Source organism: Phalacrocorax carbo, chromosome 14, assembly GCF_963921805.1.
Source record: "Phalacrocorax carbo chromosome 14, bPhaCar2.1, whole genome shotgun sequence".
NCBI lineage: Eukaryota > Metazoa > Chordata > Aves > Suliformes > Phalacrocoracidae > Phalacrocorax > Phalacrocorax carbo.
The window spans coordinates 3,240,101-3,267,378 of NC_087526.1; the positions used below are offsets into that span (position 1 = coordinate 3,240,101).

Sequence of the window (27,278 nt, forward strand, 5' to 3'; positions counted from 1 at the left end):
GGTTGCTATGGAGCAGAGATGACGCACTCAGGCCGCGCCGGAAGTTCCTCACTTCCCCGGAAGTAGCGTCGCGGGGGAGGAAGCGGACGCGGAAGCGGCGCGGCGCGGGGGGGAGATGGGGTGCGACGGTGGCACCATCCCAAAGCGGCACGAACTGGTCAAGGGGCCCCGAAAAGCCGAGAAGGTGGGACGGGGCGGCGGGGGGCTTTCGGGCCGGCTTTGAGAGCCTGGGCCGTCACCGTGGGCCCGCGGAGGCCCGCTCGGGCCCGCTCGGCCGGGCACGGCCCGCCCGGGGCTGGCAGCCGGGGCAGAGCGCCCTTCTGCGCGTACCGCCTCGGAGGAGTGTGTCAGGGGCGCTGGCGGCAGCTCCCTTTGTCTTCTGCGAGGGGCTTGGCGGGATTTTGGGCATCCTGCTGAGCGCGTGGGCTTTAGGGGCCTCTTCCATAGGAGGAGGAAATTTCCTCTATTTAGGACGAGAGGAAACGGCCTAAAGCTACATCGGGGAAGTTTAGACTGGATACTAGGAAAAATGCCTTTACTGCAAGAGTGGTCAGGCGTTGGAACAGGCTGCCCAGGGAGGTGGGGGAGTCACCATCCCTGGGGATGTTCAAAAACCGTGAAGACGTGGCACTTCAGGACATGGTTGGGGGTTGGACTTGATGATCTTAGAGGTCTTTTCCAACCTTAATGACGCTATGATTCCATCTCAGGGCACGGTATCCGCTGGTAACACATTCAGTAGATTGTTTAACAGCGCAGCCAGACCATCAGTGGTGTTGAGCATGGCTATTGCTGCGTTCCACCTGCTCGCGTTCTGAGTGTGGCTTGAGCTCATCATTTTAGGGTGCTTGAGGGTAATGGATATTCAGCAGCATCATGTGTGTGGATGAGTGGGTGAGGATTCACACAACTCTCACAGCAAGTGGCAGAAAAGTAAGGGGAATTACACTTGCTGATTTAAAATAAGTAAATAAAATCCATCTCCTCCCCACACCTGACTGTTGGAGTAGCTGTGAACCTCATCCTTTTTCATATGGTCTTGTGTGTTGTGAAATTCCTGTTTTTAGCCTGGAGCTTCAGGTAGCATCCTGACATCCCCTGATTTGCTTTTCTTGTTAGCTTGTTCCTTACAGGGAGTGGAACTGGTAGTTAACTCCAGTAGGGATGAGATGCAGAACTAGAGAGGGGAGGGTAGGGGGGAACATGTGAAGAGTCAAAAAGAATAAAGAGGGAAGGGGACAGGTGGAAGTGGCAAAAAATAAGAAAACTGAGTTAGAGGTAGGAAGATAAGCCCCAAGGTGCAGAAACATGTTCAATAGATAAAGGCAAACCCTCGAAACTGGTCATGAATTTTGCTATGAGGTTTTGCTAAAGCTATTTTCCCAGATAGCTTTGAATGCAGAAAGTAGGTTTGGTAAGATACCTGGGGATTTGATTAATGCTTCAAGTGTTACTTGATTTTATGTTTAAATAATTTGCAAATATAAAATCTTCTTTAAAATGATGAGTTGATTTTCTTCTCCAGGTTGACAAAAATGCTGAACTGGTGGCAAGATGGTACTACTGTGCTCTGAGTCAAGAGAAGTTATGTCGGCCAATCGTAGCCTGTGAGCTAGGCAGGTATGAATGCTGCCATAAAGACCGTTATATTAAAGGTACTAATTTATAAATAATGTTTTGAGAATCAAATATGACTGCTAAAAATTTTGTGTTATAGGTTGTATAATAAAGATGCCGTCATTGAATTTTTGTTGGACAAGTCAGCTGATAAAACTCCAATGGAAGCTGCATCGCACATCAAGAGCATTAAGGTAAACAGGTTGTGCCTAATGTTAAAGAGCGCTGTGAAGTTAAAACATGCCACAAAATCTCAATTCGCTTGTGTTCTCACTGTTTCCTAAAAGCGTTAAAAATAGCAAACCACAATGAAAAAAAATCTTAGGGAATGTTATCGTGGCTCAGAAACCATTAGTAAACAGCTTACGGCTTGCTTTTTTGTTTTTCAGAATGTAACAGAGCTAAACCTTGCAGATAATCCAGCTTGGAGTGGTGATAAAGAGAGTATAAAAGGTGACAAATATGATGACATTCAGTCTGCACGCTTTATATGCCCTGTGGTGGGATTGGAAATGAATGGAAGGCATAGGTCAGTACGTTTCTGAATTTTGTTTTTAGAAGTGAGTACTATGCTAAACGGAATACAGAGCGGGGGAAAATGTTTGAATCGATGATGTGGTAACTCGTGTACCTGCTCAAGCCTTTGTGGGGAATGTTTGTCCTCCTTTCAGAAGGAGGGAGTAGAGGAGACTACTAAGTGTCCTTTCATCTCATGCTCGAGAGGAAAGATAAAAAGTTAACTGTTTCCTAAATGAATTTATACATTTATACATTATACATAAAGGAGTAGAGGGCAATGTTTGCAGAGAAAAAGTGACTAAAAGTTGTCTGGGGGCTAAACCACAGGAGATTGGTATGGGCAAGCAGAGGGAGGTCGGATAAGACCTCGCTTTGTGTCACATCAAGCAATTTTACCTCTCCCTCTGTTAGAATCTCAGAATGGTTTGGGTTGGAAGGGACCTTAAAGATCATCTATTTCTAACCCCCCTGCCACTGGCAGAGACACCTTCCTCCAGACCAGGTTGCTCAAAGCTCCATCCAACCTGGCCTTGAACACTTCCAGGGATGGGGCATCTACAGCTTCTCTGGGCAACCTGTCCCAGTGCCTCACCACCCTCATAGTGAAGAATTTCTTCCTTATAGCTAATCTAAGTCTACCCTCTGGCAGTTTAAAGCCATCACCCCTTGTCCTGTCACCACATGCCGTTGTAAAAAGTCCCTCTCCAGCTTCCTTACAGGTCCCCTTCGGGTCTGGAAGGCTGCTGTAAGGTCTCCCCACAGCCTTCTCCAGGCTGAACAGCCCCAACTCTTTCAGCCTGCCCTCACAGCAGAGGGGCTTCAGCCCTCGGATCATCTTCATGGCCCTCCTCTGGACTCCGACAGGTCCGTGCCCTTCTTACGTTGGGGGCCCCAGAGCTGGACACAGTACTCCAGGTGGGGTCTCACCAGAGCGGAGTAGGGGGGCAGAATCATCTCCCTCGACCTGCTGGTCACGCTGCTTTTGATGCAGCCTGGGATACAGTTGGCTTTCTGGGCTGTGAGCGCACATTGATAGATCACGTTGAGCTTCTCATCAACCAACACCCGCAAGTCCTTTCCTCAGGATTGTTCTCAGTCCATTCTCTGCCCAGCCTGTGTTTGTGCCTGGGATTGCCTCAACGCATGTGCAGGACCTTGTACTTGGCCTTGTTGAACTTCATGAGGTTCACAGGGACCCACCTCTCAAGCCTGTCAGCATCCCTCTGGATGGCATCCCTTCGCTCCAGCGTGTCACGGGCAAACTTGCTGAGGGTGCATTCAGTCCCACTGGCCACGTCACCGACAGAGATGTTAAACAGCGCCGGTCCCAATCCCGACCCCAGAGGAACGCCACTTATCACTGGTCTCCACCTGGACATCGAGCTGTTGGCCGCAACTCTGAGTGTGAGCATCCAGCCAATTCCTTACCCACCGAGTGGCCCATCCATCAAATCCAAGTCTCTCCAATTTAGAGACAAGGATCTCATGCGGGACAGCGTCAAATGCTTTGCACAAGTCCAGGTAGATGATGTCTGTTGCTCTTCCCTTATCCACCAACACTGTAACCCCATTGCAGGAGGCCACCAAATTTGTCAGGCACGATTTGCCCTTAGTGAAGCCACGCTGGCTGTCACCAATCATCTCCTCGTTTTCCATGTGCCTTGGCATAGTTTCCGGGAGGATCTGCTCCATGATCTTGCTGGGCACAGAGGTGAGGCTGACTGGTCTGTAGTTCCCCATGTCTTCCTTTTTTCCCTTTTTAAAAATGGGGGTTATGTTCCCCCTTTTCCAGTCAGTGGGAGCTTCACTGGACTGCCGTGACTTCTCAAATATGATGAATAGTGGCTTAGCAACTTCATCTGCCAGTTCCCTCAGGACCCGTGGATGTATTTCATCAGGTCCCATGGACTCACTCACTTTCAGGTTCCTTAGAGGTCTCAATCCTGATCTTCTCCTACAGTGGGCGGTTCTTCATTCTCCCAGTCCCTGCCTTTGCCTTTTCCGACTTGAGCACTTGCCGGTGAAGACTGAGGCAAAAAAGTCATTGAGAGTCTCAGCCTTCTCCATATCCTGGGTTATCTGGTCTCCTCTTTCCTTCTGGAAAGGGCCCCATTTTCCCTAGTCTTCCTTTTATCACTGATGTACCCATAGAAGCTTTCCTTGTTGCCCTTGATGTCCCTAGCCAGATTTAATTCTATCAGGGCTTTGGTTTTCCTAACCTAATCCCTGGCTACTTGGACAATTTCTCTGTATTCCTCCCAGGCTACCTGTCCTTGCTTCCACCCTCTGTAGGCTTTTTGTGTTTGAGTGTGTCCAGGAGCTCCTTGTTCACCCATGCAGGCCTCCTGGCATTTTTGGCTGACCTCCTCTTTGTTAGGACGCATCGCTCCTGAGCTTGGAGGAGGGGATTCTTGAATATTGACCAGCTTTCTTGGGCTCCTCTTTTCTCCAGGGCTTTATCCCATGATACTCTATCAAGCAGATCCCTGAAGAGGCTGAGGTCTGCTCTCCTGAAGTCCATGGTAGTGAGCTTGCTGTGCATCCTTCTCACTGCCCAAAGGATCTTGAACTCCACTGTTTCATGGTCATTGCAGCCGAGGCTGCCCTTGAGCTTCGCTTTCCCCACAAGTCCCTCCTTGTTGGTGAGAACAAGGTTCACCATAGCACCTTGGCTCCTCTATCGCTTGGAGAAGGAAATTACCATCAACACATTCCAGGAACCTCCCAGATTGCTTATGCCCTGCTGTGTTTCCCTCCAACAGCTATTGGGGTTGTTGAAGCCCCCATGAGGACCAGCGCTTGTGAATGTGAGGCTGTTCCTATCTGTCTATAGAGGGCCTCATCGGCTCGGTCTTCCTGGTCGGGTGGCCTGTAGCAGACCCCCGCTGTCATGTCACCTGTCCCTGCCCTCCCTTTCGTCCTGAGCCATAAGCTCTCGGTCGGCTCCTCATCCATCCCCAGGGGCAGCTCCATGTGTTCCACCTGGTCACTGACATAGAGGGTGACACTCCCTCCTTGTCTCCCCTGCCTGTCCTTCCTGAAGAGCCTGTATCCTTCCACTCCAACACTTCAGTCACAGGAGCCTTCCCACCGCATCTCCGTGATGCCAATACGGTCATGGCCCCGCAGACGTGCGCACGCCTCTAACTCCTTGGTTATTCCCCGTGCTATGTGTGTTTGCACAGAGGCGTGTAAGCTGGGCCCCTGATGAAGCTGACTGGAGCTGGATGGCTGGAATTCCTCTGTGCTGCCCTTCAGGTGTGCTCCTGCTGGCCTGTGGTCCTCCTCCAGGCCTCTTCACCAGCTTGGCTAGCCGATGAAGTTAGGATCAGAAGGGAGATGGATTGTTTGTCTATTCTAATCCTGCAATAGTATCTATTTTTTATTGGCCTGAGGAAGGACATTTCCTTTCATCCTGGTCGGGACAAACTAGCAATTTCTTTTTCTGTGCATGTTAACCCTGATGAGTGAGAAGAGGCCGGGTTCACAGCCTTGATAGTTGCGCAGTATTTCTTTCTCTAGAGAGTGATTAGCCAGGAGATATTCAGGTGGAGTTAAAGAGAGAACCTGAAAAGTAAATCAGTTTTTACCAGAGCTGCCTTAGTATTTTTTTATTCAGTTGAGGGTGATAAAGAAGAAAGGATTAACACTAGCTCTCGGGAAAGGGAGATCACGTGAACCATGTGCGGAGTAGCTTCACATAGTCTTGCAAGAATCTTCCATGGGGCAGGAGAGAGGTGGGAGAACAGACCCTGGCTGGGGACGCTTGTGACAGCTTTGCTGGAGAGCTTGAGGCAGAGTAAGTGGAACCAAAAAGCTTGGTGGGAGGTGGAACCCTTCAAAGAGCATAACTTTGTAGTAAAGCAGATTGTGGTGATGATCCCAGAGAACCCTGTTTGGACTGATAGCAAATGTACAAAAACACCTCAAGAGCATCCGTTTTGCTAAGATCCTGTGAGAGGTTGTCGTAAACTTACACTGAATTATACCGAGAATGAAATAACAAAATACATGGTGTGGTTTAATACACCCAATATTTTTAATTCAATTCTTTTATTGTGCAAATCAATAAGTACCTAATCGAGGTGCTGATACCTTGATTAGCTGCAAGGCTGTGTAAAGAGACAGTTAGCTGTGTCCTGCTAGCCCACGGCCGGGTTGTTTCTGTGTAAAATCAGCACTGCAGATGTATCTTTCAGGCACAGGGTTTCTTAAAAACGATTGAACCTCTTGTCTTGTCTTTGAAGGTTTTGCTTCCTGAGAAACTGTGGCTGTGTGTTCTCTGAACGTGCTCTCAAAGAAATTAAATCAGAAGTTTGTCACAAGGTGAGTTTTTCTTCAACGTTAGTAGCAGTTCGGTCACATATGACCCCCCACAGCTGGATATGTGGGTACGGTTATAAACATGTGTGCGCGTATATATTCGCAGTTACATTCACATCCACTACTGGAAAGTGGTTTTTCAGTCTGAATATGCAAGTTCAAATGGAATTATTGTGAAAGTTCTGTTTCATGGTGGCATGAAGTAATTCTATATGGCCTTTTTTAATAAAAATGTGTTTTTAAATAGTTGATAAAAAAAAAAGACTATTTTTGTTCTCACAGACAGTTTGGTCTTGCAACAACTACTTCAGAAATCTCATTTTTTCAAATGTTTGGTTAGAATTTCAGTTTGGAAAAGGGTGATTTGTTTTGCTTTGGGGTGGTCGTTTTGATTCAGGTCTTTTTTCCTGAATGCGTGTGGTTTGTGTTTATCAGTGTCCACTCAGTGTGTTTAAACTGATTATGTTTTCAGGTTTTGTTTTGATCCCTGGCATTATAAAGGATACTTGCCATTGTCTTTTCCAGGCGACTCTTAATGGAATTGTCAGCAATTACATGGATTGTTGTAGAAAATACTAGCTGTATTTCATTTTACAGTGCTGGTTTGATCTCACTATATAGGTTTCTTTGTAGCTAGGAGCAATGATAAAAGTTGCAAATACTCTCTTTTCCTATCACTGCTTCTGTTATCAGTGAGATTCGTGGTGATGGCTGCCACATTTAGGCAGAGTTATTTTTCAGCAAATACCCTGATATTTGATAAAACATAAGGTGTATTGGTATTAAACGAGACCTGTGAAGGAAAACCTTTCTTGGTAAGTTGTTGTACTTGACATGGAATATTTTTGGCTACGTTTAGCCTCATGCTGCTGTGTTCGGTGCTAATTTTGTTCTGTAGAATACCGGTTTACTCCTAATGGCTCTGCTTTCCTGTTGGCAGATACCAATTTATTTTTAATGAGGTTTTTGTTTGCATCTAAATATTTGTTGTTAGATGGGGTAACTTGATTATTTTTATAATCAGTATTTATCACAGCCTCATATTTGCACGGAACTGTTTTCACATACATGTGAATTCTTCACAATATCCAGAAGGATGCTTCTAGAAATGATGAAGTGGATGTAATATAATCTAGTCTGTCATCTTTTCACTCTTGGATTTTTGGTGGACAAAGACTGGTAACCAGCTGGGAGAACACGTTTTCATCCACGTTTCCTCTGATTAAGGTCAAAGAGCGATTTGGTAGGTTTTTTGGATGCGTACTGATAATGTTCTCCTTCTGTATTCAGAATCAAGAAGGGGACCAGAACTTTTCTAACTAGGATCACAGGGAACTGGTTGCTGTGCTTTCTGGTAGCTAACAGTTTGTTTATATCCAAGGCACTAATGAGCAGCATTCCCCCAGCACATTCTCTCTTTATGTAGCAGTGGGACATAGAATAAAGCGAACAAGACTAATGAAGAAGGGAAAAAAACAAAAAAAAAAAAAAAAGTGTTGTGTATTGTACATATGCTAGGATTAGAGATTGTTTATTAACAAATAGAATCCTCTTCTGGTACATGTTCTTTCAAAATTCAAACATTCCGGACTTCAGAAAATTTTTGCATGTTGTGGATTTCCATACCTATGCTTCTCCTGGCCCTCACTGCTGTATTTAAAGAATGACAACATAGGTTGTTTTAACCAAAATCCAACATATGGGATCCATATGGGCCACAGCATTTTCTTTCATGGCCTTGCCACCTTCTGTCTGCCAGTGTGTGCCCCTGCCCCATCTGTGTGTGCAGAGGCATTGTTATGTGACTTCGGAGAGTGACGAGATGAGAGTAATTCAAAAAGAATAATTCTCTATTTGCTTGTTTACGCTCTGCATTCAGTTTTTCTTTTCAGCTAGCAGAATCTGTGTTTTCACTTCATCCCAGGGGATGAGGTTTATAGCACGGATGTGAACTGGAGAAGTGTCAGTCTGGGAGCTGTGCGGCAGCTCTCTTCCCCATTTCTGCCGTGAAATTCAAGAAAGCTCTTTCAAAACAAGCTATTATTGTGCATTAAATTCACCTAAGAGCCTGCAGAGCAGTATTGATAGTCCGCTAAATTGTAAACAGCACCAGTTTCCCAAAGGACTTTATCAGATCAACAGATGCCGTAATGATGCAGTAAAAACATTCCCCAGAGAATACAGCTATCCACCAGCCCAAACAATTCTGCAGTCCTCACCTTCATACTCGTACACTTTAAACTAGATCATCTGAACTAGGTAATGAGTGCATATTTACATGCTACGCGATGCATATTGCAAAATGTCTGTCAGGAAACTGTAGGAAATTACTTTCCTGTGCCCGGAGCAGAGAGTTGCTTCCATTCCAGGCCTTCCGGCTCGGCTCATGGGAATGCTTTCCACCTTGTGGCGCTTGCCTCACTACTCGGTTTTCTTCTCGTTTTTTCTGTGATAGCTCATACAAGATATGGAGCGATCTGTTTTCCCAGCAATATGCACATCACAGAATAAGTGTTTAGGAAAAAAATTGAATGTGTGTGCAGATTTTGTCTAATTGAAGGAAATTGAAAACCCCACGATGAAGAATTCAGCATTCAGTGGTTTATCTCAACAGTATTTGCTTTAGTACTAGATTTGAAAGGTGTTATGGAGTCTAGGTACAGGGAGGATGAAGCAGTCTTTCTATCAGAGTTCTCTTTCAAAACAAACCCTATTTTGCCTCAATAGAGACTTTACGTGAAGAGCTGACAATATTAAATACATGTATGTATCTGCTTTTACTGGAATTGTTAAAAAGACCATACTGGTACCTTGGAAAGGAAGAAGAATGTGAGAGGAAAGTGTCAGGGATGGAGGACTTCTAGTAAGGCAACTGTAATTAGTGTGCGAGGACTTTTTCAAAGTGACTCACCTCCCTTGGAAGTAAGCTTTGCTTTCTTGCTTGACTTCTTAAGTAACAGTATACTGAAAGATTCAAGTTTAAAAACCATCAAAATGTGAAAACTCTAAGGCAAACAGTCAGACACTGTAGCAGTGTTGAGAGAGAGATAGTCTCTTATTGCCTGAATCGTAGTTGCTTTGAACTGTCTTGCCAAAATATAAAACTCCCTGGGCAAAGACCTTTTGAAAGAGCAATGCGAATTTTGCAGGGGTGGTTTATGTTGGAGAGCAAGCTTGTTAGATGAAGTGCTTAGGACAAATTTTGAAGCTTCTATTTAGGCTGAAAAGAGTTGAAAAAGAGCTCTGTCTAAAGCAGAGCAACTTATGCATACAAAGAATACTTACACCTTTTTTTACACAGAAGTGTATTTTGCTCGAGCTGTATTTTTGAGGCTTTGTACGGTAAGCAGAAACTCTATCAGTACTACGTCACGTGCTAAAATGCACAGGGCAGGACTTTGGATCAGCAGGAAGAGAAACAACTTTGCTTCTAGATACCAGAGTTTGGTGGTGTGTGTTCTGTGGCAGAAGCCCTGAGGATCAGGAGTTTTCTGCTGCCTCCACCTTCTTGTTCTTCAGGAAGAATTAGGGCTGTCATGGAAACTGTCAGTTTAAAATTTGCACTTTTGAATAGGATGTTCTCACCTGTTGTGTTTAATTCTCCAACAGACTATGAAAACAAAAAGAACAAGCAGGACAGTTCCTACTCACTCTTCTGCTGTTCAGTGGGATTTTGCAGATTTTAAGTTAGTGCTAATCTGTGGTGGTCTATAGATTTTGGTGGGGCCAAAAGTGATTAAATGCTTTGGAACTTCTGTTCTCACTGGCTTCCTGATTCTTGCATGGACAATCCTTGGTGCCTGCTTGTTTGGAAGTCTGTTGTTTGACAAAGAATATGCTTTTGGAAATGGTGGAATAGAAGAATTATCTAGCAGTGTATAGCATCTATTTAACCTCAGTCTTGGGGAGTTGAAAAAGGCACCGTTACCAATTTCTGATGTTAACTCTACTGGCAAATAAGTTACTCTTGGTGTAATAGCAGGCTAGAGGTAGTTTGGAGAGGGGATAGTGGTTATTGAATCTGGTGGAAGTCCCTCTGGGAGTTCAGGTAGTCACTCTGGAAGTTAAGGACAAGATTACATTTCAAAATGTTGTCACTCCAATCTTCAAAAAGGGCAAGAAGGAGGACCTGGGAAACTCTAGGCCAGTCAGCCTCACCTCTGTCCCTGGAAAGGCAATAGAGCAGTTCATCCTGGAGGTCATCTCCAGCTTGTAGGGGACAAGAAGGTTATCAGAAACAATCAGCATGGATTCACCCGGGTAAGATCATGCTTGACCAACGTGACAGCCTTCTGTGATGGCATGACTGGCTGGGTCGGTGAAGGGAGAGCAGTGGATGTTGCCTATCTTGACTTCAGCCAGGCATCTCCCATAGCCTCCTTCACAGGCAAGCTAGGGAAGTGTGGGTTGGATGACTGGACAGTGAGGTGGACAGAGAACTGGCTCAACAACAGAGCTCAGAGGGTGGTGATGAATGGAGCAGAGTCTGGATGGAGCCTGTCACTAGTGGTGTTCCCCAGGGCTCTGTGCTGGGTCCAGTCCTATTTAACATATTAATCAGTGACCTGGATGATGGGATGGAGTGTAACCTCAGCAAGTTCGCTGATCATACCAGGTTGGGAGGAGTGGCTGATACACCAGAAGGTTGTGCTGCCATCCAGTAAGACCTGGACAGGCTGAAGAGCTGGGCCCAGGGGAACCTCATGAAATTCAGCAAGAGCAAGTGCAAGGTCCTGCCCCTGGGGAGGAACAACCCCCCGCACCAGCACAGGCTGGGGGGGACCTGCTGGAAAGCAGCTCTGCCGAGAAGGCCCTGGGAATGCTGGTGGACAAGCAGCTAACCATGAGCCAGCACTGTGCCCTTGTGGCCAAGAAGGCCAACAGTGTCCTAGGCTGCATTAAAAGGAGTGTGGGCAGCAGGGCGAGGGAGGTTCTCCTCCCCCTCTGCTCTGCCCTGGTGAGGCCACACCTGCAGGGCTGCGTCCAGTTCTGGGCCCCCCAGTTCAAGAAGGACAGGGAACTGCTGGAGCAAGGCCAGCGCAGAGCTGCCAAGGGGATCAGGGGCTGGAGCATCTCCCTGGTGAGGAAAGGCTGAGAGACCTGGGCTTGTTCAGCCTGGAGAAGAGAAGGCTGAGGGGGATCTCATCAATACCTATAAATATCTGAAGGGTGGGTGTCAGGGGGATGGGGCCGGGCTCTTTTCAGTGGTGCCCAACGCCAGGCCAAGGGGCCACGGGCACAAGGTGGAACATGGGAAGTTCCACCTGAACATGAGGACAAACCCCTTCCCTGTGCGGGTGCCAGAGCAGGGGCACAGGCTGCCCAGAGAGGCTGTGGGGTCCCTTCCCTGGAGACATTCACCCCCCGCCTGGACGCGGCCCTGTGCCCCTGCTCTGGGGGTGCCTGCTCCAGCAGGGGGTGGGACGGGGTGAGCTCCAGAGGGCCCTTCCAGCCCCCGCCATTCTGGGATTCTGTGATGTAGTTTCTTGTGTCACTTTAAAATTTATTGTGGAATTGTTTTCAGAGTCAACAGACTCTAATACACACCTGAAATAGTACCCTAACTATTAAAGTCTGTGCCATATAAAACACTTAGTCAAATGTTTAACTTAGATATAGAGCTGTTGAACATGTGCCTCAGGCTTTTTGAAAGAGAAATTATGCATACATCTTTCAGATATAGAGTTAACGTGTGTGCGGTATGTTATAGAGCACAGTGTTTCCTTCAGCAAGGTCACATTGACACTATATGTTCTTAGATCAACAGTCACCAACAGCTAGTAAACACTGGTTGCTGAAATCTGAAAGTTGTGATCGATCTACTCGTAACCCGATAATGCATACAGAACTTAACGCTTTTTATGTATGTTAAATGCTCTCAGCTTTCACCATTTTATTACTTAATTTTTTAACTGTTGTCAGAAGTAAAAAAATCTTTCAAGAATATAATGTGGTTATGGTCACTCAAAATAATGTGTCAAACACTGTTTCTTAATGATTGAGGATGGGGTGGTTTAATTATGATTTTCTGGGGGGTTTACACATGTAAAAATTTGTTTAAAATGTAAAATCCTTTAAGGAAGGAGGATCACGCTCCAATGATTTTCCTGGGTTGACATGGATAAAGTCATACCTAAATTATATTTTAAGAGGGGTTTTTGTGCAGATTGGTTTTTTCCCCAGACTGGTTCAGTTTCTGCAGACCAAGCCCATGTTATGCATCAACTTGCTATTGAATTTATCCTTTTAATTCAATTCAGAAGTGAGACACAACGATTGTTTTGTGTGATGGTGGAAGCTCAAAGACTGGATTTGCTGCAACAACAGTAACAAAGAACGTCCCATTTCTGTTTTTAAAAAACAACATGGAATGCTGGCAGTGCCCTACAGTGGATTGGGTGTGGTTTGGAGAGAAATTAATTATGAATATTGCCATGATTAATACATGCCAGAGACCCATTAGCTTCAGTAATGGTTTTCAGAGGGACTCTAAACAGGCTCAGTGTGAACATGCTGCATGGCGCTTTTTTTGCCTCTTTTTTTGCTTTATTTGCCTCCATAAAAGCGCATCTCCAGCAATATTTAGCCACAAGATAAATCCTGGATTATACATGAAGCTGAGTACAGGCCTTTGGGTTGAGTTTGTAAGTTTCTGTAAATAAATAAGAACCAGATGGTCTTTCTTTAGGTTAAAGTTCATTTGAAGGATACTATGTTTCCACGAAACTCCTGTGGGAACTTGAGCAGTACAGTTCCGGGAACCTGGGAATAAGTTTGTAGCAAGAAACTTTCACCTTCTTCGAGTCACTTGTTGATTCATTTGATTTTGGGGGGGGCAGAATGCTTAATCTGTAAATCAGTTTTCCTGGGTGCATATTTAGGTGTATATTGAAGCTTACCTCTAAATTGCTCCTGGGCATTTATTTATAATTTGTAGTTTCTAATCAAGTGAGCTTATAAGACGATGTATTTTATTAGTTTGCGTCAGAGTTCATGCAAAATAGTTGTGAGCTTTTTTTGGATTTACTGGAAAGAAACTTTCAACTGCATTCTTGCCAAAGTACTTCTCAAGGAGGACGAACAGTTTGAAATGACTTGTCACAGTTCAGGTTTCTGCTGGTCTCTTTCCATCAGTAGCACGTAAATGAAGACCTTTGGAGATGGAGTGTAGAGGTTTAATCCTGTGGAAGAGTTGTCATATTGTATGGAAGACCACCACCTATATCCTCTCTGTTTCCTCATATTTCCCCAATCTTTTCAGTTGCACAGTGAAAGGATTAATTTAGGAGTTCTGAAGAGGAAAGAGCAACTCTTGCCTAGAAAAGGGCTGGATCCTTGGGGGTTTTTTATTACTGCTCCCTGTTTTTGCCTGTGTGGTAAAAGCCACTCCCTTACTGTAGACCAACAAGTGCCGCATTCGGTCTGCAGAGGGTTAGGGAAGTGAGATGCTTGGCCTGTTTGCTGCTAGGTCTTATTTCTGATTGCTGCAGACCATGGCAAGGTTCATGGAACTTTTGTTTCCCTCAGGTACACTGGGGTTGAAAGATGGCTTTTCATTCGCTTTTCCTTTGTTCCCTGGCCTCAAATTTCCCGTGTCTCCTTGCCCTAAACTCCTGCAGAGACTCAGAACAGGGATTTAGAGGATGCATTGCAGGACCCCTACTACTGTCACTGGCTCGCCCCCCCTTTTCATTAGGAGCAAAGCCTGAGTAGTGTCAGAGTGATGTTGCCATGCTACACAATGAAATTAGAGATGCAGCTGGCCATGGAGGAAAAAAAAACCCAAAAAGCAGTGAAATGGACTGTGTCTGAAACTGGTTGTCCTTTGCTTATTTACGAGCTCTGAAATGTTAGCGTAAACTTCATTACCCAAAATAATCTATTTCATAAGTCAGAGTAGGCATGACTTTAACTTGTGTATTTTATATTTGTTCAGTCATTGCTTCCACTTTATTATTTTCATACCAGATAGTCCTTTTTTTTTTTTTTTTTGCTGCAGGCATGAGGAATATGTATTTTTCCAGTTAAATAAGTCCTTTAAAGGATTATGGACTTCCCCCTTGTCTTCAGTAAGTTATAGATTTAGACATTGTAATTTTCTTTGAGAATTAACCCATTAGCAGTTGTTGCTCTTTATCTTACTCTAATAAATAAAACCTGTTTATTTCACTGGCAGACGGGGATAGTAAGTACAGCATTGTGCTCACCCTCGTGCTGTAATGCACAGCATTAATGGTTTCTGTCAGTATTTTGAACACTTAGATGTTAATTAAGCTCAAACGTCCAGCTTCATGTTGAAGTGGTTCTCATCCTGAAAACGCCAGTGATCTTCAATCGGGACTTCTGCCTGGCGCAGTACTTTAAGCCTGTAGCGTCTCTCTAGGCAGTCCATAACCAGGGGATATGTTGCAGGCTCAAATTTGTTGGCAAACAAATGAGGTGACTCAATAATCCACTGCAAATCGCCTAGTCCGTAGATACAAATGTCTCTGATGTAATGACCTGAAAGGCAAATGGAAGGTATCTGAAAGCAGCAGAACGCTGAACAGCATCATTTAAAAGAAATAGCTTTGCTCTATAGTGTTACTAACAAAAAATACCTTTTCATTTCACATAGAGCATCACTGAACTGTATCTGGAGGATAACGCTAGATTCTAAACATAAAGGCGAGGGTTTCATTTTCTCTTTTACACAAATGGATGCAGGTTACCCCTAGCTGCTTCACTGACGTGTTACTCCGCTTTATATTGCGTCTGGTAGTTGGGCATGCTGAAGTTCTGATCTCCTAATTCTGCTGGATAACGGTTTAATCATGCAGTCCTTTACTGTGCGGAGTTCATATGGTTACATATTTTATATATTTTTCCACATTCTTTCCATATGGTCAAATTATTATTGTTCAGACTGAGGAGTTTTAACCCGGTGTTAGTGAAGGTATCTGACAAACACCCTTGTCAAGGAAACCCCCTGCCCTTCACTGAAAAGGGAGCAGTCAAGCTAATGCTTTGGTAATTGGCATTTGAAAGAATGGTTGTCAGTGTGTGGATACTGTGGCAATCTCTGCAAGAATACAGCAGAAGCTATTTACATTGGATACAGTGGAGTGATTTAGTAGGATGGTTTGGTGTTTTATATGGTCTGTCCAAAATAAAATATGTATGACCGCTGTGGCAGATTTAATTGCTAGTTTAAAGCAAAATACATAATTTGGAATGAATGCTGGTCAGTAAATCAAGTTTGAGTTCCTGATGGAAATTTACATTACCTTTGCAGCCGTTGTGTGCGGATCCTTCTTGATCTTTCCATTTAATGGCTCGTATGTTTCCCTCCCAGCCTGCACTGGGTGTAGCCCCTGGAGCATCTTTAAAAATATAAGGTTCTGATAAGATTTCTTTCTACTTATTACAGGGAAGATTTTTCACTGCTGAAGACTTTTTAAATGTACCTATGTTAGTATTTATTTACTGATATTTACATCATAAGAACAGGCGTCATTCTCAGTTATATTGCGTTTTTTTTATTCCTTGAGTGCATGAGCTTCTACGTAGCAAAAAAAAAAGTTACCTTTCTTTTTTTAATCAACATTTTTCTAGCTAATGGTCTGCACCACAAGTAGTACTTTCCTGGCATCAAGCTTTGTTTCTCAGCCGTCAGGAGATGTGACTGTTTGAAAGGGCAGCATCCAGGCTGAAGAAATGACCACATTTATGCAGCGTAACTCAATTAAGCGGTGGCATTAAGCTCTGAATTGGAGCTCGCTAGCTCTCGGTGTCAGAGACCTTACAATGCTGTCGGTCCAGGGGTTATTCATAGCAGAAATAACATACGTCTTACCATTTAAGCGATTCAGTGTGACCCAGTAGTGTTCATCCGGACTGTATGTGTCTCTTGACCATTCAAGCAAATCTTTTGCACGTGCATCAGTCAGTGTGAACTCTACAAATTCTTTAGTGAGTATATAATAGGCACTACCAAAATATATTGTCAAATTATGTGGCGGTTTAGCTTTTATGTTCTTTGTTGGATACACGTATGACATTCCAGAATGTACGTATTCTCTGTAACTGACCTGTGTCCTGTATTTCATATGAAGTGGCTGGACTACCCCAGGGGTCATATTTTTACCGTTCCATTTACTTTTGATGTATTGGATAATCTCTTTGTTTGTTTTAATGGGATAATCTTGACCACATAGATTAATAACGTAAGTCCACTGAATTTTGGAATGAACTAGATCTCTCATGCAATTAATATCAGCTTGTAGTCTTGAAAATCCTGCATAAACAACATTTTCTCTTTTTGAGGAAATAAAAATATTTTCAAAGCAATTAACGATGTTTTGTACAGCAGCTTTATAATCCTTTGGTGACTTTTCATCAACATGTATGCAGTAAATATTCTGAGGCATATAAATAGCTCTTAGCAGCTTTACAAACATTTCCAGCTCCTTGTGAATTGTGATTATGTATGCCAATGAGAAATTTCCCTCTTCTTCTGACAGTGGTCTTGTGATAAAATCCAGTGTCTTCAAAACCATGGAGCAGTTGCACGAAGTCTGAATGCAGCTGAGTGGTTTAGGTTGGTAGGTATTCTGACAAAAGCTTCCAATTTTAAAGGCAGCAGTTTTCCCCACAAAAAGAGCTGAACAAAGTTCATCCGGGTAAAAACCACACTCTGCTATATTTGCATTAAATTTTTGTTCATTTGGGTCTTTGGAAAGCATATCCTTTAGGTAGGTAAAGGTGTAGATGAACATACAGACAGCAACGCACACTAAAAATACTGATTTGGTAGCATCAAGTAGGTTCATCTTTTATTTTCCAGATACTGTCTTCTCATCATAGTTTAATTAAGCGTTCCGATTATCTGAAAGCAAAAGCAAGATAAAGAGAGGGAGAGAACCTTTCTGACTTCTTTTAACAGATGACATCTTAGTGTTGTGTTTATAAATGTTGAGATTACTCTCTCTCCAGTTACTAGGAGAGACCGTGCGTGTGCTCATGCTGCAGTGTACTCGGCCACTGGAGGTGGTACTTGCAGAGCCACGAAGCAGCCTTTCTAGGACAAACAAAATTACCCAAAGAACCCAAAATGGCTTTTTACACTTTTTACTTGAGCATGGAGGGGGGCCTAGCCCATCAGATAGAAATTTCTTCTACTTCGAGCAGTGCATGTGGCGCTGGGTGAGCCCAGTGCCTTAGGCTGGTCAGGGACTAGCTTTGGAATAGTGACGATGTGTGAGCACCGCGTGCTAAGGGAGAGCTGCTGCTAAGGTTTCCTTAAGGCCTGGGAAACCTTAAGTTCTGCCAGAGGACCAGAATTCAGTAAATTAAATCAGCAGAAAATGTATTAAATAAACAAAAGGAAGAGACAAAAACGTAATCTACAAAATACACTGGGTTTTGTCCTTATAAAGTCAGTAAATGTTTCTAACTCAGATTTTTTTTTTCTCTGACATCTTTATATTAGTGCTTCTGAAAACAGAACATGGGGACAAGGCTCGCTTCTTATTTTTAGCATGTGTGCATATCCTGAGATAAGCACACTACTGCCGTATTGGCCTTCAGAGATAACTGTGTACTTTACATCAGTATTAGCATACGAGTGTTTCCATTGTGATTTTTTTTTCCCCCCTTATGTATTCCTTGTTGAAAAGTCAGAAGAATGAGAGCGCAGCAGTCCTGAATCCCGCAGCAATTACATGAAGGCTTTATCTTTGAAAAGAACTTCCTGGAGAAAATCCCAGGGCTGGGGGAAGGGTCCAGCTACTGCCATTAAGCTTAATAGTTAAGAAATATTTTAATTTTTATTTTAAAGATAATTAATTTTCTCTCATTTTATTCAATTAATTTGTTTTTAACAAAATTTGTATTTCACATGTAAATATGTCATACTTTGCAGCTGTCAACATCACAATGTATTTGTTAGTACATGGGAACAGAGAAGAGGCATATTTTTATAAAGGTAGTTTCTTCATAGGAATGCTATTGTGGTTTAAAAGGCTCTAGTTTGTCATTAGAAGTGAAAAATACTTTTTTAAAGAAAACTCAGTCTGCGTCTGTTTTTAGAAGCTTGAAAATAACAAGGGCCTTGTAGTTAAAATAGAAATGAAGCATGGAATTTTTAAAAACCATTACAAGTACAGAATTTGAACCAAGAGAATGGATACTCTATAATATCACAATTTTAAAAGCTTATTAGGCTGTTGGGAAAGAATGTATTTGTCTTACTGTCCTTACTGGTATGCACTGGATTTCATGCTGGATGAATGCCTCTTTTCCACTTAGCATTCCAGAAAGTAGAGTTGTATGTTAGATGGAGGGTTCATCCATTTTGCTTCTATGTTCTACCAGCAGTGCTCTTCAGTCTGCATTGAATGCATAGGCCAAAGAAAAACGTTAGGGAATCAGGTCCCTGAAGAATATTTTTTCTTCACAGCCGTTAAGGGATACGTTTACTGGGTAAACAAGGATGATGTGAGTCTTTCATCCATTGGAACGAGAAACTTCAGCAAATCAAACCCATGGCAACCTTTCAGTATTGGGCGGAAAGGAGGAGAAAAGGAATGCCCCTGAAAGGTGAAAGCCAGGATTTTCACAGCAAAAATCAAACGGCCAGTGCTGTAGCCTGCTACCAGCTGACTACCAGAGCTCAGAACAGATTTGCATGAGGGCCATTATGTACCCAGGAGCAGAAGGTAGGGAGAGGGAGTGTCTGTTAGGGAGGCACAGATTTCTGTGGACCTGGAGTCAGAAAAACTGTTCTGTTCTGAATGAATAATTACAGGAGGGGCATTGAGTTTGCTCTGAGTTACTAGGTGCGGTGCGGTCTCTTTCGTACATCACAGGGAAGGTTCATTCTGGATTTAAGAATTACCCTGAAGACGATGGCCAGTTAGAGAAATATTTGGGGCTTTATACCTGTGTACAATATAGGGCATCTGTACGGAGCGAGCGCGTTCATCAGTGTGGTGGTTTGGGTTTGGTTTTTTCATTAAATACATCTTTGTGGACAGGTTGCAAAGGATACTTCCCTAGGGAACAAAGCTATATATAACCTGTTTGTTTCATACACTTAAATTTTTATTACCCTTCAAATAATAGCTTCCAGGGATGTTTCAGGTCGTTAAGTGTTTACTATGGATTTTTCCTATTGAACTGCGTGGCATCTAGAAGCTGTATTTTATATGACAGCATAAAAGTACACAAATAGGCAGTTATCAGGTCAGAAGAAACAATTCCTTCTCCAGCGTTAACATGTTTCTGGGGAATTACTAAATGATGAAGCCATGTCTACGAGAACAGAATTTGACATCTTTGAGCCTCAGGGTATATTATAGAATGAAAGCACTGGCTTTCTGCTAGTGTTTCACCAGATTTAGAGCTAGAATTGCAGCCATTAGTCCCATTGTGTATGAAATTTGCCACTTGGAAGAAGCCTCTAGCCCCTATGCTATTGTCTGCAGCCGAGGACTACGCTCCCACATTTCCTCCTGCCCTTGAAGAGCAAGTTATTGTACTGTTAAGACCCACTGTCCAGGCGTAACACAGTCTATGCCCATCTTGCCCATTGATTTTATTATGCAAGAGTGGTGTTATAGGTATTTATTGTTATCAGAACGTCTCTCTGATACTCAGCCTTTTCTGTGTTATGGATAGGTTCTCTCCATTGGGGGGATGAAGTTGTCTTAATTTTTAAAAGTGCTGAGAGTAGTGTTTGACGTTCTTCAAAAAACAACCCGTTTGTAGGGATTTGCAAGCACCCTTGTGGCGTCTTTTATGGATATTACATTACAGAAAATTGTTGTAAGCCTAAGCTCCTCCATCTCAATTAAAAAGGTGAACTCTAGAGAAAAGTAGAATTATGTTTATGCCTGAAAATAAGCCTGTGAAATATCATCTCAGTTCGTCAAGACCCCATGAGCTATATACTTTGCTGTGCACTTCATAGTAACAAATCATTGTACAATTCACCATCTCTTCCTATCATAGGATTTTGGACTGCATCACTGCACCTCTAAATAGTCTGTTTTGTCTGTACTCTTTGTATTTCCTTAATGTTTAGATAGAACTTAGTTCGTATGACTTCATAATCCAGTGAATTAATAATATGAATTAATCCACTAAAGCAAATGATTTAGGAATACTTCATCTTCTAATGAGAAGGCATTAACTCTTTATTTCCAAACCTTTTTATGTCTGGTTTTGTCTGAAAGGTGTTTATGCAGGCATTACTGTAGACACTTTATAAGCAAGTGAATACTCAATCCTCTGAAAACTTAATGTTAAAATTAGCGCTTTTAACTGTTTTTTCTGTTGCTTTGCTTTTTCCTTATGCCCGGGTAAGTATGGGGAGCCTGCTTCTGTGCTGTGACAGGCGTCAAGTAAAAGAAGAAATTTTGTCATCAAACCAAATTAACACTGCCTTAGAAATTTTAAATCATTCTTACTTAAAAATATTGCATGGGTATTTACTGATAAATATTTACCAGACTTATGGAGGTTTTCCTGTTCATCCTTGCTGTTTTCTTCCGGCTTCCTGGGTTTTTTCCCCCCCGCCCTCTTGTGTAGTGTATTTGACTTCATAACAATTTAAAACAAATAACTGTGAAAGCCATATAAACCATTAAGTTAGATGGCTGTAAAAAAACTAAGTTGCTTGCAACCGAGCATAATGAGTATTCATAAGTATTGTGATTTTTATGAGACAAACAGCACTAATAGTAGTGACCTCCACCCTACTGTACCTCTATGACAAAGTAAAAAAAAAAAAATAAATGATTACCCTTATTGCAGACTTGAGTATTTTTTTTAAAGTGAAATGGTCTTTCTGAAGTGAAAATATTTGTCACTTTACAACAATTAAAACACAGGTTTTAATACAGGAAAAGCAAAAACCTGAAGTCCTGCAATCTCATTATTCAATCTTACCTTGTAGAAAATTAGCCAGGAGACGGCAGCATGATAAAAATAAATAGAGTCCCATTGTCCTTCAGCAGAATTCAGACACCATTCCTCGTTCTGTCGCTTGTGTAGAGATCTCGTGTGAGTGAAAGGGGTTAAACATTAACGTAAATGTTTTCATTTAAGACTGCCTCTGGTTTCCCGCAATGCTTAGCATATTTATTCTGCGGTTCAGCTTCAGAAATATCCTCTGCCTCACAATAATGAGAGAAAACTTGAGCTTCTCCAAATTTCTGTTGACCCTCTTGCTGAGAAAGCCTTTAAAGGACTTAAATCAGACTTAAAAACATGTAGAGTACGTTGCTGCTGATTATAAATAGTAATTCTTTACCTCAGAGCTTTTAACCTCTGCACTGCTAACAGAGCATGCTGGATGATGATAACTGGAAAGGAAATAAACCCTCACCACCTCCTCCTCCTCCCCCCATTTTGTTCTTAACTGTTTGCCTGCTGAAACTTTTCCAGTTTGCAGCAAATAAATATAGCAAAGAATTGCCTCTGGTCATTGCTGGTGGCTGGAAACTTAAAAGGTAATAATTGAAATGCCTCCTTCCCAAACTGAATGTTTACTGTGTGACTACTTTTATAAAGGTTCCTGGGGTTTTTAATAAGTGAAAAGTTAACAGCTTAAATTTGCTGGAATTAAGAAGCTCTGGGGTTCTAGAAACAAGAAGGCTGGTGTGCTTTGGACACGTTCAGGTGAAAATAGCACGTTGGTCAGAAATAAACAGAGAAAGCCTGAAGGTAAATTAAGGCACAGCTGCAGGTATGGCAGATACAAAAGTATCTTCCACTTTAAGGGAAGCTCTGTCAATAGAGGCTTCTGCTTGGGCGGTGTTTTTGCAATAGGTGCTACAGCTTGTGAGGGTAAGTTCCCATTCTGGGAGTTATTATGGAGGAGACTTACTGCTCCTCCCAAGTTACCCTTTACTCTTTGCCCCACTGTGTGTCTGACTAGGGTGGCAACGCCAAAACCTGTGTTCAGCAAATCTTGCGCCACTGATCTTCTAATGAATACACCGCTGGAAGAGAATCTTCTCTTAAAACATGTTTTTTTAGTTAACTGTTACAAGAGACGATAATCTTTAATACATGAGCTTGTGTGGCTAGAAAATGAGCGGTGATACGGACCGTGGTTGAACGGGGGGCTGTTCGATCCTCTTTCCAAATCCTGCCCTGGTTAAAGAGGGAAAGTCAGGTGTGGTCATACGAGTTCCATAATCTGGTGGGAATTGTTTTGGCAGAGTATGTGTGTCTTTATGCATTTCCTAGTAGTGGTGGTATTTCGGAGGGCTGCAGGAGGTAACTGTTTATAATTTGGGAAAGAGGCTTCAGGTTTCCCAAAAGACATTAAACTGTTAACGTTGATGTAAACATTTAGAGATGAAAACATTATTTGCCTGTTGTTTATTTGTATTATATTAAGACTGGACTAGTCACGGGTGGAACTACATCTTGGATGCTGTACAAAAAAAAAAAATCACTTTGTCAGTAGTAGTTTACAGCAAGAAATACAGTCTAGCCATTGCCTTATGTAGCTGCAACTTCAGACGCTGTAAACTTTAGAATTCAGGAAATCATGTTAAACTAAGATTTCATTATTACTAAAACAAAAACCCAATTTTATTCTCTAAGGAAGATAAGAAGCTATCCTACTATATTAAAATGACTTGAAATTTAAGTCTTTATCATTTGAAAGAGTAATTTCACTATTTCTATTACTAGTTTAAAGTATCATATTGATGCCTAAGCTAATATGGCTTTTACAGCTCATAATGACTATTGTTCTAATGATTTTAAGTCTTTGGGTTGGGTTGGTTTGGGATTTTTTTATTGTAAATTTTATTTTGTATGTGTGTGCGTACATGTATATGAATATGGGGTATGTAGGGTACATAAATTTATGAGTATCAGACTTTGAAGGCTTTTTGATCATACCTGCCCACCCTTTAAATAATCTCTTGGTGCACACATGTTAAGCCATTTAGATATAAAGAGTTTTGGACATGCTTTTATAATTGGACCCTAAAAAGGCTTTTAGACAAAAATCAAGCTGCTTGTCCAGCATCTCCTTCGGTTAACATCCCGCTCGCCTTCAATTACAGATCGAATCTTGCATTCAGATCTGCAAGCTGCTGTTCTACTGCTTTGGTCTGCCAGAATAGTTTTCAAGTTCAGTCTCACTTAGGAATGTCTTCTAGTCAAGGTGCTGCAAAAACATCAAGGAGCTACAGCAAGTACCTTTTAGGTCTTTAAAGTCCCAATATAAATGAGGTACAAGCAAGGGAGACCCTGTGATAATCATAAAACAAAAATCTGCCCCAGAAGACCTTAATCTTGAAGGAACAATCTTTTTGAATTTGCAAAAATGAAATTTCTTTCTGCTTTTTATCTCAGCATTTCCAAATGTTGAGATAAAAATCTTTCCTGTTCTTTTTTCATGAAGGTAGAGTGAGCTTTTGAAAAAATCAGAACTAAGGCTTTGCATCCAACAGTTCTAACAATTAAAAATTGTTTGATGCACATGTATGATGCAACAAGAAATCGTACCTGCTGGAGTCAGTGAAACCTGGGAAGGTGGAGTGGGTTCTGTGCCTCTAACTTGTTGTACTTGGGTGAGAAGGGTTTGGTCTCCCTAATATAGTCCGGCTGTTGTCATGGCAAAAATTTATCTGTTTCAGTGAATGGAAAGAGGACCTGTTTCTTGTAAATACTCCTCATTTTAGAACAGTTCCACCTGTGTTTTCCAGAGGGGAACGTGGATTTGCTTGCTTTTTCAAAATGCAGCATTTATTGAAAATTAGAGTCCTTTGATATCAAACTTTTACTTGGAGGAAGTTTCCACTTCTTTTTGTATGCTTAGCAGAAGATGTGTTTTAAAATTACTGCAGAAATTATTTTTTAAATCACGAGTCTGGAGGAGGGTGCCAGTCTCTCGTGCTGTATTCAGAAAACACCCCACTAGAACTGAACGTGTAGGACTTCTTTAGAGTCCAGGCAGCCGCCAGTCGCCCCTGCCTCAGTATGAAGACTGATCATCTGTTTTGGTTTTCCAGACTTCTCACTCGCGAGTGTCTGAGATCATACCACGCTGGTATTTCTAACACTGGCTCATTGAGGAGCAATGGAAAAATTTGGGCTACTCACCCATTTCTTGTGTGTGACTTAGTATTCTACTTAACTTACTTAACATGCATCTCTCTAACCCTTCATAATCGCTCTGACTGCTTGTGTTCAGATTCATTTTTTTAAACTGTGTTCATCACTTGAGCAGACTGTAGTCAAAGTGCTATCCATATGTCCTTTCATTTGCTTAATTCCTACTGCAAATACATGAGTAACCTTTCTAAACCTTTGTTTAGAAATCAGAAGAGTAATGACAAAGGCAGGATTACAAACTAATCTTGCAGATTAACAGAAAGCTGCTGGATTTAACAAAATAACACACATGAAAAAGGAAATTGAGATCTTAGAAAATAAAACATCATAGTTAATGTGCTGGCTTCACCAGATGATTGAAAATGTGCACAGTGAAACATCTGTGTCTTCAACCAGAGAACAAATGCAGAATTACATGAAGCACATGATGTGCATTATCCAGATTAATTTATAAATGTAATTTGAAATTTGGTAATGTTTAATTCAGATGAAGGACAATGAGAAGACAAGGCTGGGTTAGTGAATATTGTTCCTTTCATGACCCCTTTTTATCTCCATAGTAATTTTAAAAATAATGATGATTTTTTAAAAAAATAAACAAAAAAATTCCAAACAAAGCAGGATTTCCTGTCTAGCTGCTGGGGAGAAAAATTCCCTGGTGCTGTCTGTTCTACGTGTGGAGGAATAACACCTTTGGTAGTGTTCCTAGTCAGCATGAAGGAACTGCTCCTATCAGTTGTTGTTTCTTGTCCTACTAAGTTGAAAGACAAATTCTGGAGGGAGTGGCATAATGCTGAGCTCTTAATGAAGCGCATTCATAACTAAAAAAGAAACCACAAAGTTCCTTAGTGTGCTGGTTTTCAGCTAGGGGGTTCAGAAAATGGAGTAGATTCTAGTTAAGACCACTTTGTTTAATCTGGTCAGTGTACATTTTAGGCTAGTAGAGCAAGGAAGCCACGAACAGAAAATGCATGAGACCTTTTCTTCAAACTAAAACCAGAATTAGTTATGGATGTTTTTTATAAGGGACTGATAGTGAAATAAAGGCGCAATTTCCATAGCCCTATTACATGGAATAGGGCTTTGAAGAAGAGCAAGATATTGTCATATTTCTGAAATTATTTTATAATTTGCTGTGCAGATTGGTACGCGAGCTACTTTTAAATGTGGTTATCAAAAGTTCATAGTTCAGTGGTAACAGGAGTATTTATTCTTCTTTTCGAGAATAGGGATGCTGTCAATCAGTATTATTTCGCTCAGTGGTAAAAACAGCTGAGATTTTCCCGTTGACATTTTAGGTGAGAAGATGTATTAGACTGTATTAAAGGAGAAAGGACTATTGGAAAAGACAGTGACAAGGGATTGGAGAGCTTAAACAGTGTTAGTTCAAACAAAGGTTCAACAGCATAAAGATCTTGAAAAAGAATAATAGTTTTGTCCTTTTTTTTTCTTTTTTTTCTTGAAGTGTGGTGTTCCCTTTCAAGAGGAAGATGTGATTATCCTTAATGGTAATAAAGAAGATGTGGAAGTATTGAAGAAAAGAATGGAGGACAGAAGACTTAAAAGTAAATTAGAAAAGGTAATCTTTTTATCCATTGTTTAAAACAAAACTAAAAGTGTTCTTGTCTGTAATGCAATCGGCTCTTAGATCGCGTAGCTTTTTCTGCTAATCTTCATGCAGACTGGAGGATTTGCTCAGTAAGCTGTGTTGTACTTCAGTGCTACTCTTAAAATAGTGAGACTGCATGCACATTTTGCTAATAGCATATTGAAGTTGTATGTACTGAAACTGTCTTTTGACTAACAGGCAGCGCATGGTGCTCTGAAAATCACAGAATTTAACGCTATGGGGAAAATGGACACTGCGCAGCTGTACTCTAGGTTTTTCTTGAAACAAAGGCCTTCTATGAGTTAATTCTGGTAATGAGCAAAATCTTCTCTGTATTTCACATGGTAGTTCCTGGTTTGTTGTCATGGTAGGTTATTAGTTTTTGATCTCAGGTATCCTCTACTGGCCAGAGTCAGAAACGCACCACTGGAATGCGTGGATTCCCGGTCTGGTTCCGGAAGACTACTGTTGGCAAATCGTGTCATACTCTGTGGTTTTTACAGTCCTGCGTGATTACTGGCAATGCTAATTCCCACCATCCTCTTGAGGTCTTTGCATTTCTTTCTTTTCTTTTTTTTTTTTTAATCTGACTGGGCAAAATGCCATGAAAATAGTCGTTGCAGCTCAACTCTACTGTCTACTACTGCTCTGTGAAGTAATAGTTGTTCTCCGGAACTGTACTGTCAATGACAGTTCTGCACATGGGGCTTTTTTCAGCATTGCTATTTTTTTCTGAACTGGCATTGCTGTTCTGGAGGATGACAAAGCAAGCAAAAACTTCAGTGTTGGCTCAATCCGGGGTGCAGACAGATTTAGTTGAATCTCAAGAGCGTGAATCATCATTGTCTGACGCTTTCAGCAGCTGAGACTTTAGATGGACATTGATCATCTCACCCCCTATTACTGCGCTTGAGTTTGTCTGCCTGTAGGGTTAGACGGCATATAAATGTTTTCCTAGATTGTTTTGAAACAAATACCAGTTTATGAACATATGATTCCTTCTCACGATAGGGTCTTTATTCCTCTGCACCAATACAGCATCATTGGGCCTGGGCAATAAAAGAAAAGCTTGGTTACCCGTGGAAAC

At 42.0% G+C, this 27,278-nt stretch overlaps 2 protein-coding genes across 4 annotated transcripts in view; one reads left to right on the top strand and one right to left on the bottom strand.

Annotated features, from left to right (window-relative positions):
- Positions 1 to 27,278, top strand: part of RTF2 (replication termination factor 2) — a 55,848-nt gene that overhangs the window by 23,479 nt on the left and 5,091 nt on the right. Inside the window, exons 2-7 of the mRNA XM_064465284.1 lie at positions 83 to 184; positions 1,526 to 1,620; positions 1,718 to 1,811; positions 2,007 to 2,146; positions 6,384 to 6,462; positions 26,048 to 26,161. Coding sequence (XP_064321354.1) covers positions 116 to 184; positions 1,526 to 1,620; positions 1,718 to 1,811; positions 2,007 to 2,146; positions 6,384 to 6,462; positions 26,048 to 26,161 — 591 coding nt within the window. The 5' untranslated portion in view covers positions 83 to 115. The remainder of the gene's footprint in view (positions 1 to 82; positions 185 to 1,525; positions 1,621 to 1,717; positions 1,812 to 2,006; positions 2,147 to 6,383; positions 6,463 to 26,047; positions 26,162 to 27,278) is intronic.
- LOC104040455 (beta-1,3-galactosyl-O-glycosyl-glycoprotein beta-1,6-N-acetylglucosaminyltransferase 7) lies at positions 13,409 to 21,801 on the bottom strand. Of its 3 annotated transcripts, none has more exons than XM_064465281.1 (5): positions 21,391 to 21,801; positions 18,700 to 18,827; positions 16,295 to 17,326; positions 15,726 to 15,821; positions 13,409 to 14,961 (listed from the first exon to the last, which is right to left on the bottom strand). In XM_064465281.1, the coding sequence occupies exons 3-5, from the start codon at positions 17,268 to 17,270 to the stop codon at positions 14,735 to 14,737; spliced, it is 1,299 nt and encodes a 432-aa protein (XP_064321351.1). In that variant the 5' UTR covers positions 17,271 to 17,326; positions 18,700 to 18,827; positions 21,391 to 21,801; the 3' UTR covers positions 13,409 to 14,734. The 3 variants fall into 3 exon arrangements, with proteins under 3 accessions (XP_064321351.1, XP_064321352.1, XP_064321353.1); XM_064465282.1 differs by having other exon boundaries at positions 18,691 to 18,827; XM_064465283.1 differs by lacking the exon at positions 18,700 to 18,827.